Source organism: Clarias gariepinus, chromosome 1 (genome assembly GCF_024256425.1).
Source record: "Clarias gariepinus isolate MV-2021 ecotype Netherlands chromosome 1, CGAR_prim_01v2, whole genome shotgun sequence".
NCBI classification, from domain to species: Eukaryota; Metazoa; Chordata; class Actinopteri; order Siluriformes; family Clariidae; genus Clarias; species Clarias gariepinus.
In genome coordinates, this window is record NC_071100.1 from 6,873,414 (window position 1) to 6,888,522 (window position 15,109).

General features: G+C 38.8%; 1 protein-coding gene across 1 annotated transcript; it reads left to right on the forward strand.

Moving 5' to 3' along the window:
* The first annotated feature begins 1,948 nt into the window (after nt 1-1,948).
* LOC128510580 (protein turtle-like) lies at nt 1,949-11,216 on the forward strand. The gene is made up of 6 exons (XM_053483019.1): nt 1,949-2,032; nt 2,543-2,897; nt 4,762-5,052; nt 8,999-9,247; nt 9,502-9,609; nt 11,085-11,216. The coding sequence occupies exons 1-6, from the start codon at nt 1,949-1,951 to the stop codon at nt 11,129-11,131; spliced, it is 1,134 nt and encodes a 377-aa protein (XP_053338994.1). The 3' UTR covers nt 11,132-11,216.
* The last annotated feature ends 3,893 nt before the right edge of the window (nt 11,217-15,109 follow it).

Here is a 15,109-nt window from a genome sequence, read left to right on the forward strand (position 1 = left end):
TGATCTGTAATGGTGATCCTGTGATGGTGAATGGTTTCCCCTCCAGGTACTGGCGCCATTTTTCCACCGCCCACACTACTGCCAGACATTCCTTTTCTGATGCTAAAAACCTGGTTTTAGCTCCATGCAGCAGCCGGGAGGCGTAGGCGATCAAGTGTTCCCCATCCTCGTGATCCTGGGTAAGTACTGCCCCCAGGCCGACGTTGCTGGCATCTGTCTGCACTTTGAAGTGCACTTTAAAGGGACGGCTGAAGTCAGGAGATGTTAAAACCAGAGTGTTTTGCAGAGCTGTTCTTATATCTTCAAAGGCTGACTGACATTCAGGGCTCCACACCCACTTGGCTCCTTTCTTCTTCAGGGCATGCAAAGGAGCAGCACGCTCTGTGAAGTGGGGTATGAACCGATGGTAACAGTCAGCCAGCCCTATGAAGCGTTCAAGCTCCTTCAGGTTGCTGGGAATGGGGTAAGTTTGAATCGACGCCACTTTGGCTTCTTCTGTTTTTATACCTTCCGCTGATATCACGTGTCCCAGAAAGGAGAGAGATGACTGACATAGGTTGCACTTTTTTAAATTGAGTGTGAGACCAGCAGCTTCGAGGAGTGAGAATATCTGTTGGAGATGGTCAAGGTGGGAAATGGTATCTTTTGAGTAGATAACAATGTCATCTATATAGACAAAACAGTACTTCCCAATTGCTTAAGCTAAAACGGAGGTCATGAGCCTCTTAAAAGTCACTCTTGCATTCTTTAAGCACGAAGGGAAGTTGGAGGAACTCCCACTGATTGTTCTTTGTAACGAAGGCTGTCTTGGGGACGCTGTCTGGGTGCATTTCCACCTGCCAGTAGCCGCTGCGCAGATCCAGAGAGCTGAAAACAGTAGCCCAGTAGAGCGCTTCCAAGATTTCATGGACCTGGGGCATAGGGAAGCCATCCAGCTGTGTTTTGCTGTTGAGGGCCCTAAAGTCCACACAAAAACGGGTTCCGCCGCCCCTTTTTCCCCACCAGCACGACCGGAGCGGCCCATGGTGAGGTGGATGGCCTGATGATACCATCCTCCAGCATCTTGGTGACCTCCTCCTCTACAATCTGCTGTTTGTGGACGGGTACAGGGTAAGCCCTTTTCCTGACTGGTCTCTCATTGGTGGTGTATATATGGTGAGTTAAGGCCTTGGTATGGCCAATTCGGTCGGTGCACACAGTTGGCCATTCTAATAATAATTCCTGTAATTGATGTTTATGTTCTCCTGACAGGGCGGCGTTGCTGACCAGGCCGGAGATGATGGACTCGGGGGCATCTGACAATTGAGGTAATGGATTAGCTACATAAGGGGAGACTTGGCCATGAGTCGATGTACATAGCATGAAAGTATTCACCGTCTCTACCTGGGATAGTGTAGGAGCGTTGGCTAAAATTATTCTGTACGCGCATCCGTTAAAAAAAATCTAGCCCTAATACACAGGGGAAGGTAAGATCATAATCTTTCATAATAAAAAAACAAATCTCCGTCTCTACCCCTCGTAAGGAGCACCGGGCATGCAGTTTGCCTATTGCAGCCTGCACTAAGCCATTGGCTAACGAGAATGACTGTCCCTTTGCAGACTGCCACCTTTCGGTTGGTTTCTTTATCCTCTTCCACAGGGTCTCAGTGATGAGGGAGAAGGTGCTGCATGTGATGATGGCTGTACAGGACACAAGATTTAAAGGAAGTCGTACCATTAACAAAGAAGGGCTGGCCTGAGGCTGAGGTGGGTTTTTTGCCCTCTTTCGTATGTTTGGATGTTGGAATGGGGTTTTGCCTTTGCCTAAAATCTTTAGTGGCATTAAAATCTCGCTCCACCAGCGTTTTGATGCTCTGCAGCAGGCTGGCGATGCGGGGTTACAATTCCTCAGCGTTGCTTGCACAATTTCTCTCTCCGTCATCCCCGGTTTCCATCTTAGGCAGAGAGCATGATACTGAAAGGCGAAGTCCCTTATGCTCTCGTCAGGGTGCTGGATTTGTTCTCTCAGGCGCTTCTCAGCCTCAACTTCATGGTCCTCTGTGAGGAAGGCCTTCAGCAGCGCCGATTTAAATGATTTACAGCTCCGGAAACTATGTCTTTCTGCGGTCCACCAGTCTTTAGCGGTGTGGGTGAGTACAGAAGGAAGTGTAGCTAATATGTCGCCATCAGAGAGTAAGGCTAAATATTCTTCACACCTTTTCAAAACTAATTGGGTCTTCTCCCTCAGTGCAGCTGAACCTAAAAAACTCCAGCTGTACTGGGCCTTAAAGGTAGGGGTGTGAGAGCAACTACTGAGAAGCGGGGGATGAGGACTGGACCCAGGTCAAGAGAACGGAGTGGAGGTCGCAACAGGTTGCGCACCCATCATTGCCTTTAGTTGAGAATCCCGCCTTTTTATACATTCCATCATGGAACGGTCTTCGTCTTTCAATTGATCTTAACATTGTCCTTTTACTGTTTGGTACATTAGTCGCATCTCTTCATGTACACTCTCCAGCTTATGCTGGCTCACTAAAATGTGTGTGTTATGGTTACGTTGCAGCTCCCCCACCTGATCAGACAGCTCATCCATTTACTGGGAAAGTCTACTTTCCAGCGGCTGCAGAGCAATCTCCAGTTGATCAAGGCAGGTCGCCAGCACCATGGAGATAAGACTTTGGTCGTCTTCAATGTCGACGGGAGGAGGAGGAGGCAGCTGATCATTGGGGAGTGGTGGTTCTACCCCATCGTCATCGTGCAGATCCTCGTCGTCCACCCCAGAACCTTCACCCTCTGTGTCAAGATAAAGGCGGCCAAGGGTGTTAATGAGCTATTGGATGTGCTCCCGGCGTGTCACGAAAGGACCTGCAGTGAGGTCATGAGCTACCGACCCTTCCTCAGCTCGTGTATCGGACTCGGCAATAATAAGCCCCACTTTTATTTTAATAAACGATATGATTAACCAAACCCTGAGTGATGTTTTGCAGAGTGTAAAATGGAGTAAGAGAAGACTGGCTAGGTAACAGCTAACAGCACTAATAACCATACAGAAATGCAAATTACACACAAACTATATAAACTCTGATGGCTCCATGTTGGGCGCCACTGTAACAACTTCGCTACTATAAATTTTAAACAATAGCTAGCCGTTAGCAGAAATCAGGGTGTGAATAAGAACCACCAGAGATACCAATATGAATTTAAAGTATATTTACATTTAATATAGTGCTGCACTCACTCACACGCTGGCCACTCACACCACATTCACACAGTCCGTGTTTCATACCGAGTCCTTTTTCTCTCAACCCAAGTCCATAAGTAAAATAAACAAGACCAGAGGCCGTCCAGCTCCACGCCCGATGTCCTCAGCGAGCAGCGTCCCTTTACTGGTGACGCAGGTGCAGCCGAAGATTTGGTTGCGCGTGCACACTGCCGCTGACGTGTTCGGTCAATCCCGGAGGAACAGCTGCCACACCCACCCACGGGAAAACACACACACCAAACACAAACAGAACAACAACAAAAAAAAACCTCCTGCATGACCACAGCAGGAGGGATGCCATGAGTGCACAGTAAGCACAAACAGTAGAATATATGCGCCTCAGCAAGTTTCATACAAATACACAAACAAACAAACAAAAAAACAAACCCAAACATACTTACATGCGTATCGGACAAAGATGTCCCGCACTCGGGTTTACATAATGTTTGGCCTTTAGCATTAGCTTTTAGCTATTACTGTAGCATTTAGCTTGAGGCTGTGTAATGGCTGCTGTTACCTAGCTCTAGCCTCTCTCCTTCTTTTATGGACTTAGTATCAACGGTTCCCACAGCGCCCCTGCTGGCCGGGAGCCCGTAACTAGGCAACCGCCTGTTACACAGTAGTTTCCAAAACGCTACTCAAATATTAAAATTAATAGGGGCAATAATTTACTCTCTTTTTAGCTGTACATAACCTTTCAGGGCTACAGTAAATATAATTTAAAGTATGGTCCTTTTGTTTGACACCATCATTTCATAAACAAAAGCAAAGTAAAATTTTATTCTGGAAATATTTTTTAATTTAAGTAAAGGAAATTGTGAATCATGCAAATGTCTGTGTAAATGGAAATTCAGTAGTACTACATCAAATTGTAAATGCAAATAAAATAATGTATTTGAATATTAAGGCCAAAGTTGCATGTACAAGTTGGAAACTTACAATTTATTATGAAATTGTTATTTTTCATATGACATTTAAATTTTTTTTTGACACAAAAACTTCCATAACACAGTTATTTAAATCAATCTGTTGCATTCACTATATCACTATTCCTACATCATTATGCAGCCATGATAAAAAAAAAGATTCATTCAAAGTTTAGATGATGTATTATGTTTCTGCAGTAAGACCTAAACCGGTGGCATCCATAAATTCTCCTAATCTGGTCTTCATTGGAGAAACTGTCACTCTGAGATGTGAGATACAGGATGAAAGTGTGTCTAGCTGGCAGTACAGCTGGTATAAAGATGCTGCACACAGTCCTGTCAGTAGTGAACAGCTGTACAGAATCAGTGGTGTTGAAGTGACACACACAGGTAACTACACCTGTAGAGGAGCAGAAAGAAGAGGCTCACGCACCTCACACTTTAGTAATGTTGTTACACTGACTGTATCAGGTGAGTGTGTGTGTTTTTTGGGGGGAGACATAAAAATGTGAAATAAGACATTCATGAAAAAGCTTTTTACAGTGTATTAAAAAATCTAGAAGGTCTGACAACTTCATCATTTCACTCCAACAGTAAAACCCAAACCGACTGTGAGAGTGAATCCTCAGAGCTCCATCTACACTGGAGACACCGTCACTCTGACCTGTGAGCTGCAGGAGTCCTCTCGATGGGAGTTTCTCTGGTACAAAAATAATCAGCAGTTACAGAGCTTAAGCACTGAACGTACATCCAACAACACACTCCATGCAACAGTGAATAATGCAGGAGAGACAAAGTATTGCTGTGTAGCACGCAGGTATAACACCTGGACACGCACATACTATGACACAGAGTACAGCAATCAAGTCCAAATTACAGCAAGAGGTACGTCATGATTTTTTTGGTCTTCTTTTTTAAACAGTTTTGATGTTAGAAGTGTCATAAATGAAAAAGATTGCATAAGTACTGCAATTCCATGTTTTACTGTAATGTTTATTAACTTGACACAAGTAAAAGAGTTAAGTGTGTGTTCATCAGGGATAACTTATAAACCTGAATAAGTTGGCAAAAAATTGAGATAATCAGTTACATCCTTTTTTTTAAGTAATGATGTTTCGAGTTTTAATTAAACGGAACTATGAGTTTTTGAGTTTGTTGTACTCAGTCATATTAATCGTTCTTTACTTGCATTATTGAGTAGACTAACTTATACTATTTAACAGCAATTATAATTTTTTTTGGTTGTTGCAAATCAAATAAATTGTTGTTGGTCTTTCGGCTGCTCCTGGCAATGGGTCGCTACAGCAGACGATCCAGTCCACATGCAAGTTTGGCACAGGTTTTACGCCAAATGCACTTCCTGATACAATCCTCTCATTTTATCTGGGCTTGAGACTGGTACTTCATCCAGGTATTGGGAATTGAACCCGGGCCTTTCGCAAGGCAGGCGAAACATCTACCACTGAGCCACCAGTGCCCTATTGCCCTGATGATGTCAGACACAAAATTGCTAGTGTGGCGGTCTTGCCTGGGTGGCCTGCACAATGAGGATGTAGTGTGAAATAAAGATTCAGTTGCCTAAGAAAGGAATCAGCTCCACAGCGTGTCTCATCAGCTCTGCTCTTTATTAATTCAAAACAGTATTCTTATTTAATTTTTTTTTTATCAAATGAAATCTTTTAACTTTGTAATCGTATAGTGGAATTTTTTCTTTACAATAAATATTATGAATTATATTCATTCAGGTTTTAAGGGATAATATGCACAACGCTCAACAAATTAACCAATTAAACAATTAAAAGAACATTTCCTGAAGCATACCTGCACAATGAGGATGTAGTGTGAAATAAAGATTCAGTTGCCTAAGAAAGGAATCAGCTCTACATAAAACACAAGATAACACACAGATTAACAACAAGTCAAACATAAAAAGTCAAAATAACTCAATATAATAAAACACACTTAATGCCAAACGAGTTTTAACAATTACCCAACAAGTTAACAAACAGATGGATAAAAAAAAATGTTATTTATGTGTTTTAAATGACTTTTTGACTGATATTTTTAGAGTTTTAAATGTGCAACTTACCCACAGCGTGTCTCATCAGCTCTGCTGTGGGCGGTCCTTATTCCACACATCAAATACCATCCCAACCCAACAGAAGGCGCTGTCCCCATTTATGCATTAATTTAACCTTCTTTTTACACTCTGTTACACTAGTCTGAAAGATTTTAAGTTGGTGGAACTTTAAGGTGACAGTTACTGTTACTTAAGTACTTACAGATACTTAAAATATAAAATTTGTTCAGCTAACGATCCGTGACCCCGAAGGGACCCCGACTTGAAAAGTGTCATTTTTACAAACTCATAAATACCAAAAAGTTCTAAATACTTATTAAGGTCTATTAATTTGAACTAATTGTAATCATTTAAGTTAACAGTACTCAAGATGTCTAATTACATTGAGCATTAGGGTTTACAGTGCACTTATGTGAAATACAGATTAGTGACTACAGATGCTAAACGTTACTTGGCAAACTACGTGAAAAGATAGTAGATACAGGTGTTGAAACTCATAACAAAAAAAGCTATCAGTAATGATGACGAGGAATAAACACATTCTTAATCTCTTTATGAAAACAGAGGTATAAAATACTTACTCTAACATTACACCAATCAGTAGTTTGAAATCTGGATTCTGATTGGTCGAAATGTGTTTATTAGTTTTCAAGCTTATAAGCTTTGTCAGTACTTCAATGTATAATATTTTTACAGTAACAGTTCATTCACAGCCAGGTGTGCTCTTATAAATAAATAATTAAATATTTTAACAGTGATTCCAATTGATCACACCACCTCATAACTCGTTATTTCTCTGTAACAACACAACTCAACAGTATACAGCATGCCTGGAACTAGAAATATAAGAAATATATGAGAAATTTCTTGTCACTGGATTCGAGTATATGCAAAACATACATTGTATTATAACTATTAGTTATAAATACTATACATGATAGTCATCCAACTGCAATATACAGTACATGTTTACGTATGCAAAAAGAAAAATCTGAACATCATTCAATTGTGTAAGTCTTTTTTGTTTAGTTTAATAAAACAATTTGGTAGAATAGGTGGTGAGGTTAAAGAGCAATCTTTAAACAGTGGCAAACAGGGCATAATTCATAGAATGCATAATTAATGAACATAAATGTACTTATCATTCTTTAATAAAAAAAAAACATATCTAAATCTGTGTAACTGGGTGCACTTTTATAGCAACTAGTCATTCTTCTAAATAAGAGATCAATAAAATGTCCTGATTTTTACCAAGTTGACATACTGTAGGTCCCTGTAAGGGTTAGCCCCTAGAGGGCGCCAAAGCGCGCAAAGACTGGTTTTTGTTTATGTTTGTAGTTTTGTTTGTCCCCAAAGATTGCAGGTTAAAATTATTTTTCACAGCTAAAAATATGCCTCTCTCACTCGTCATCTAATTGACCCATTTGAATTCCTATCTAATCTAGTTACTGCTGAGCCATGCCCTGCCGCAACCCTTTGCCAAGATCAACATAATGCCTGTGACCTTCCCCGCAGCAGTGCATTTGTTATAGCAATAACAAGAATGTTTTTCATTCAATTCTATAAAAACAAACACTCGTACTCCCGCAAAGAACCATACTTTGGTGCTTCAGAACATCTGAACTGTAGATTTTCCCTTCATAGCATTTTAAATTCTATAGTATATGACTAAACAGGTTAAACTGTAATTGAGTAATGCGCTAATATGCTTGCAAAACAACCTGCATCATCACAAGCCAATTCTGACATGCGTAGCACATATTCTATATGGTTCATTAAAAAACAGGAGGTACACTACAGTTTTCCCCTTACAATTTTGCTATTTTTAACAAATAAAACTAAACACATTGTCAGTAACTACATATGCATATAAGATGAATAATATTTTAATCATGGTGCTTTTATTTGACATCATAATTTCATGGACAGAAGCAACACAATAATTCAATTAGGAAAAAACATTAGAATTTAAATAAAGGTACTGATGAAGCATCCAAATGTTTGTGTAATGAAATTTTAGTCGGACTACAACAAATTGCAAATGTATATATTTTTATTATTAAAAAAGCCCATCAGAGGTTGTATTTCTTTTTGCCAGCTGAAAAAGTTTAACCTGCCACAGCAGCTGCTCAACTAGTTCTGCTCACCCTTCATCGAATCTATCCTGTGCACTTCAATAACTTTTTGTTTTGCCTCAGCTACAAAATCAGACATCAAAAGACTTCAAAAGATGGTTCAAGCTGCTGAAAGGATTATCTGTGATCCTTGTCCATGCTTCAAGAACAGTATATACCCAGAGTGAAGAAAAGGGCTTGTAAGCGCTACAGAGCACTGAACACCATAACAGTCAGGCACAAGAACAGGTTTTTTTCCCCCAAGCAATTTAAACAGTTAAACATTCTTCTCACTGTGCAATGTTGTGTGCATTTAACTGATGTTTATGTAACTTATTTGATAAAACCCCACGCCCCATTCCATTTGTTGTTAACTGTTTTTGTTTGTTTTTGTTGTTTTGTTGTTTGTTTGTCATCTTTTAAAGCTCTGTCAATCTGCTGTCAGTGTTTAGTGAGTTGCTTTACTCTGTCCCTTCAGTGTGTGCAGCGCTTGGCCTTGGTGCCAAAAAAGGGCTTTTGCTTTCTCTATTAAGTAAGGAACAGGAAGATGATAAGACAAGCTGGCTGTAGGCTCGCTGCTACAACAGGTACATGTGAGATGGCATTCATATTGTACATGTGCTTCCCTGTGTTGTAGATGGTGATGTGATCCTGGAGAGTCCTGTCCATCCTGTGACTGAGGGACATCCTCTGACACTACGTTGTTTATACCAGAACAGAAATTCCTCAAACCTCCCAGCAGATTTCTATAAAGATGAATCATTTCTCCAGACACAGACTACAGGAGAGATGATCATCCATAAGGTCTCAAAGTCAGATGAAGGTTTCTACCACTGTAAACACCCAGAGAGAGGAGAGTCGCCGAAATGCTGGGTCTCAGTTAGATGTGAGAAATTACTTCAATATTAATTTTAACACAGTTGTATTTACTCAGTTATATACATTTATACTTGTTGTAACTAATAATGTTTGATTTATATCTATGAACAATATATTATTTGTACTATTAATTATATTATTTATACTATTAGTGCATGTGCCGCGGTATTTGTGCACTAATGAGCATTTACATTTGTACTGCAGATGGAGTTAAATAATACACAGTTTTATAATTATTCTATTCTGTTTCATGTCTATCAGGTGTGGAAGCTCCATTCTCAGTGCTCATGCTGATCAGTCATGTAGTTACGGCCTCTCCTTATCTGCTGGTCACCATCATTCTGCTGGTGAAATGTTACAGAGCTCGAGGTAAAAGGTCTTTCAATAAGTTTCACATCATGAGCAGAGTAATTGTCTTTAGTGGGATAAAAGCATTCTCATCAGTTATTTAAGTTAGGTCTTTATTTGTCACATATACATTACTGCACAACAAAATAATTTTTTCACATACCCCAGTGTAACTGGGGTCAGAGTGCAGGGATACAGCGCCCCTGGAGCATAGGGTTAAGGGCCATGCTTAAAGCCTCAACAGTGGCAACCTAGTGGAAATGGGGTTTGAACCTGCCGACATTCTACATAAAACACAGGATAGCTGTTTCTGCCACAGTCTGCGAGTGAATTTACAGATGCTTCAAGTGGACATTAATTTAAACTTTACTGATGGTGTACATTATTATGTAAAATCCAAAATTATCCATTATCCAAAATTTAGTGTATTTCATACACATGCTGACTTATCCACTATATTAACATGCATTATATAATATGTATAATGTAGGATTAAAAAAAGACAATGTAGTACTTTAATAGCACAAGGAGACGAGTTAATAAAGTTTCTAATAATTGATAAATAATCTTTGAGCCCATATTTACTAAGCATCACTGAGTATGAAATCACACCTACTGTAACTAGCCAAAATTCTTAAAAGGAGTAGGAGTAAGATCTTTTTTACAATATTCTTAAAATAGGAAATCACTCCTATCTCAAATAAAATGTAGGAGAGCTCTTACATGGTTAGGACACTTTTTTAGTTTTAAACATCATGTGCTGTATCCAGCTGGTTTAAAGGTATATCTTATTGACAAACATTTTGCATGCTGTCTTCACAAGTGAGTGCTACTCAACGGTTTTTAGTAACAGCTTTAAAACGTTGACACAGTCGTAACACAAACATGTTAACATTAAATTATTATTAATTATTTAATTTTGGAATTCTCATTTATAATCAGCACTTCATTAACACAGTGTACTGCCATGTTTTACACCCCCTGAGGGTATGTATGGCACAGACATGTAGCACTCATGCTTTCACAAATTGCTGTCCACTCACTTTTTATCTTTAGAGTAGGGCAGAATTTTGCCAAAACTCAACACCCACTATAACCTACTTTACAGCTCTTAGTGTAATAATAAAAAAAAAGTGACATCACATGCTTTCCTAAGTTCAGTCCTACTCCATTGACCTTCAATACCTTACTCTGAGCTAGAAATATTTTCAGTTTTAAATGAACTTTAACCACAATTCCTAAGCGTGATTCTGAGATGCTTAGTTAGTACGGGCCCAGATCATGTTTCGTTACTGAACATGACTGAATGAATGATGTTCATTTTCTAATATATCCTTACCTGAATCACCTTCACTTGTTCTGTCCTGTCATTTACTGTATACGTGCACACCTTTTATACTACAGTATTCGTAGAATGTGATCAAATGCAGATTTTCTGACATAAATACCTTGACATAAAATTAATGATTTTCCTCTTTTTTTTTTTTTTTTTACAGCTCACAGCGATAAAGAGAAAAGTGGGAATGCAGTGATAGAGGAGTGAGCAGAGTTCATTTATTTAAACAGGATGCATTAACTGTAAATATAATTAAATATCTATCTTTTGCTTTTAGGCTTTTTGAGGATTAGGGGGAAAGAAAGCTGATTTGTCATTTTCCTGTTTGTAAGTTATTTGCTCAGCATCTTACTTTATGTTATCCTGACATAAAGACTACTAGGTTTATTCTGTGATTGGAAATGCTCTAGTAAGATATGCTTGCACTATATACAAAGTGCGTATGGTTTTAAGAAAATGATTTTAGAAAAAAAAAATGCACAGTATAATATTTTACAGTGCATGTTGTGTTTTCTGTAGTGGCAGCTGTTTGTGATAAGCTCATGTACGCAAGCAATATAAAAATAAATTTATTGACTGTTAACTAAAACACTGGAGCACTGGAATTTCACACATGGGATTAATAAATCATGCTATTAAAGGCAGATAACTGGATCTTGTGTTATTCGGTGTAAGTAGAGAATTTCAGTTTAGTAAAATTCGGGAGTAAATGAGGAATCAAACATATGTGTTATTACATGTCTACACCCTGGTGCACTGATGAACAGGCCAAACAACACACTGACATTGTCCACAACACAACAAAGGAAATTAACATTACAGCAGTGGCAGTGATTCAATTAATCAAAACCTACTTATAAAGTGGAATACAAAGTGTCCTTAAACCTTAATAGATAAATTCACCATAAGTGCATTTATTTCCACTCCCAGCAAAGAGATTCAATAATCAGGATTAGAGATTTGTAAATCAAGCTTCACAGTCTGGAAAACAAGTGGGAGGAATTTTGGTAGTCTCTGCAGTGTTAAGCCTCACATACTTTTTTCCAAAGCAAAAAAAGGAGAAAAAAAAAGAAATTTGCCTGGAATATTAGTTTAATGCATGTATTGTATCAATAAGCACTTATTCTCTTCACTTACTATAAAAGGCTGCACTGCACCATAAACAGCCAGCAGAGGGGATTAGTGGAGCACAGTAAGAGCGGGCGTTCTGGATAACTCACTTACCCTGAATTCTCCAGACTGATTAACCTGGATTGTCTGCACCTGCCAGGTGGGATAGGTAAACCCCAAGGTGCATTTTAATCTGCCTGAAGTACCCTGAGAAGTATACAGGGTGTTTAGCCATGTTAAGCCATGTCAATTGTGATTCCAAGCAACACTTAGGGAGTGAAAATGTTCATTTCAAAGGGAACTGCAAACAATGTACAGGATTAATAAACAAGAGGTCTTTACTTTAATGGAAAAGGGAAGAAAATCTGAAAAAAATCTAAAAAAATTGAGCTTGAAAAAGGATTTATATATTTATCATTATTATCGAGGATGACATCATATTAAAAGGACACAATAATTAAAATTTTAATTTAATTAAGAAATCCTTAGGGTTATATAGTAACCCCAAGATTACTAACTAAGGTTACTAACCTGTAATCTGTAAAAAAATAGATAAACTCCATTTATAAAATAGATATATAAATTATAATACCTATAAATTTTAATCAATTATTAATATTAATATTAATAATAATAATCAATAATTTATTTACAAGTTATACATGTTTCAACAATATGATTTATAATAAATAGTGTAAAATTTCCACAGCAGCTAATATCTGAGGTGCTTGGCATCTGTGTGTTTTTAGCTATAATAGATATGTGTACCATATTATAGCTAAAAACACACACACACACAAAAATATGTTATATTAAAACATTATTGTGCTAACAATCCTTTGTCAATTTTTTTTATAAATTGGGCATGCATAGTGAAAAACAACAGCAATAGAAAATAATATTAAATACACATTATTGCATTGGTGGCTTAGTTTCTTGCCTGACATGTAAAAGACTCAATTTAGTTCCCAACCAATGCCCAATCCCCAGCCACTGGACATGCTTCTGGTCACAAGGATAAAATGAGAGGGTTGTGTCAGGAAGGGCATCTGATGTAAAACCTGTGCCAAGTTGTGTATGGATGAGTCCCTCGACCAAGAAACTCCATTAAACTGTCTGAACCGCCCGAATAACTGTCTGCCACTATTAGCTTTCATACACACACACACACACACACACACACCCACACACACACACACACACACACACACTCAGGGGAGGATCGGGGTGTCCTAACTTACCAGTCCTGGACCCTGATTACAGGTCACCATCTTACTGTCACACATGGCCTATAAAAGGTCTGTGGATCCTGTGGGTCCTTGATTGTGCCCTTCTGAATGGAGGTGCTTTGGACCTGCGTCTAGGTCCAAAGCACCTCCTGCCCCATGCCACACACCTCACCTGCTTGAATCACCTTGCCACAATTCAGAAGACTCAACCTGTATAAAACTATGCCAGTTGGACCTGCACCCCTGCCTTGGGTGAACCCATAGATCCACGACTACTTCAGATTTGTCTGAGTAGAGGAGATGCTGCTGTTTGCACTTCTGTAAATAAAAGTACTGTGTGTTTGTGAAACTTGGTGTTCGAATTTTCGAACAAATCTTTGTTTTTGTATTTTAAACTAACTTTCAGTAACTTAAAACTGGTAAAACATTCACCATTGAGTACATTAGGTACAATAGAGATAACTCTTATTGCTATTGGTTTACAATGTACTCACAATTCTAAAATCCAAAAAACAAAAAGTTTTTAATCCTGGATTAAAGCTCACTGAGTACAATCCTGAGGAGGAAGAAAGAAGCAACCCGGGGTGGCAAACCAGCATCAGGAACAAGTTGTGAGCCTGTGCCCACCGCACACTTCTGCCTAGCATCCTGCTCACCAATGTCTAGTCAATGGAAAACAGCAGCTGGTGCAACAGCAAGAACATTGTTTGTCTCACATGCCCCTGCAAACCCAACCTGGAACTATTGACCATCAAATGTCATCTTTTTTCTCTTCCTATGGAGTTTACATCATTCATAATCAGTGCCTTTTATAATCCATTATAAATACAATCCATCTCCGGACATGGAGACAGCCTTATGCGAGCTGCTTGAGGCACTCACACAGCACCAGACACAACATTTCCCAATTTAAAGGCATGAACGAATAAGACCATCCACGCGCTCTGAGATCTTGCAATGCAGCCTACAACGCAGACTATGTTATGGGCAACATGAACCCTAGGAGACTAGAGTCACAGCTCAAACAGATGGATTCCAGGAGCCTGTGGCAGGAATTGACATTAAAGAACCAACATCTGGTTTGACGAACGCGGAAGTGTATCTGGCAGACGAGCTGAACACCTTCTACGGTCACTATAAGGTGCTGCCAACAATGCAATTAGTCCTAGCGAAACTAACTATGCTAACATTACTGTACATGCATGTTATTCACAAGTTCTGACATGTGTCTTTTGTTACACAGTTTCACTGACGACCCCAGACGTTTCATTGATTTCTTTGTCTCTCGTTTATTTTTAACATCAAAGTACAACGGTTGTTACAGTTTCTTGCATAAATCCACTGTAGTCACGACAAGTCTCTTGCTTTGTTCTGTAGCTACGATAGATTACAGTTACAACAACTTATTTTACTGAATTTTTTTTAGCTTACTGTCTCACTGTCAAAAGCTTGTGTTCTCCACACCTTTCTGTATCCTTCCGTGTCTTAACAACAACTAACAACTGACGTGCGTGATAGACATGAAACTGCATAACTGTGGGATGATGTCACAGAACAACTTATGAAATGATGTCACAATACAAATTATGAATATGATACTTAATGCTTAATGCTTAACTAATAAACTGAAATAAGATAAACATAAGAAATCACAAGAATGAAACATGGCTCTTACATTTCCAGCCCCTAATTGACAGGCAGGAAGACTGACAATTACACACATTTTTTGTTTTGTTGTTTTTTCTTTTTTTTTTTTTTTTTTACAATTGGGCGACAACATTTACTATTGGATTAAAATTTGAATTAACTTTCTTAACACTTTAAACATTTGTTAACGGTTTAACTT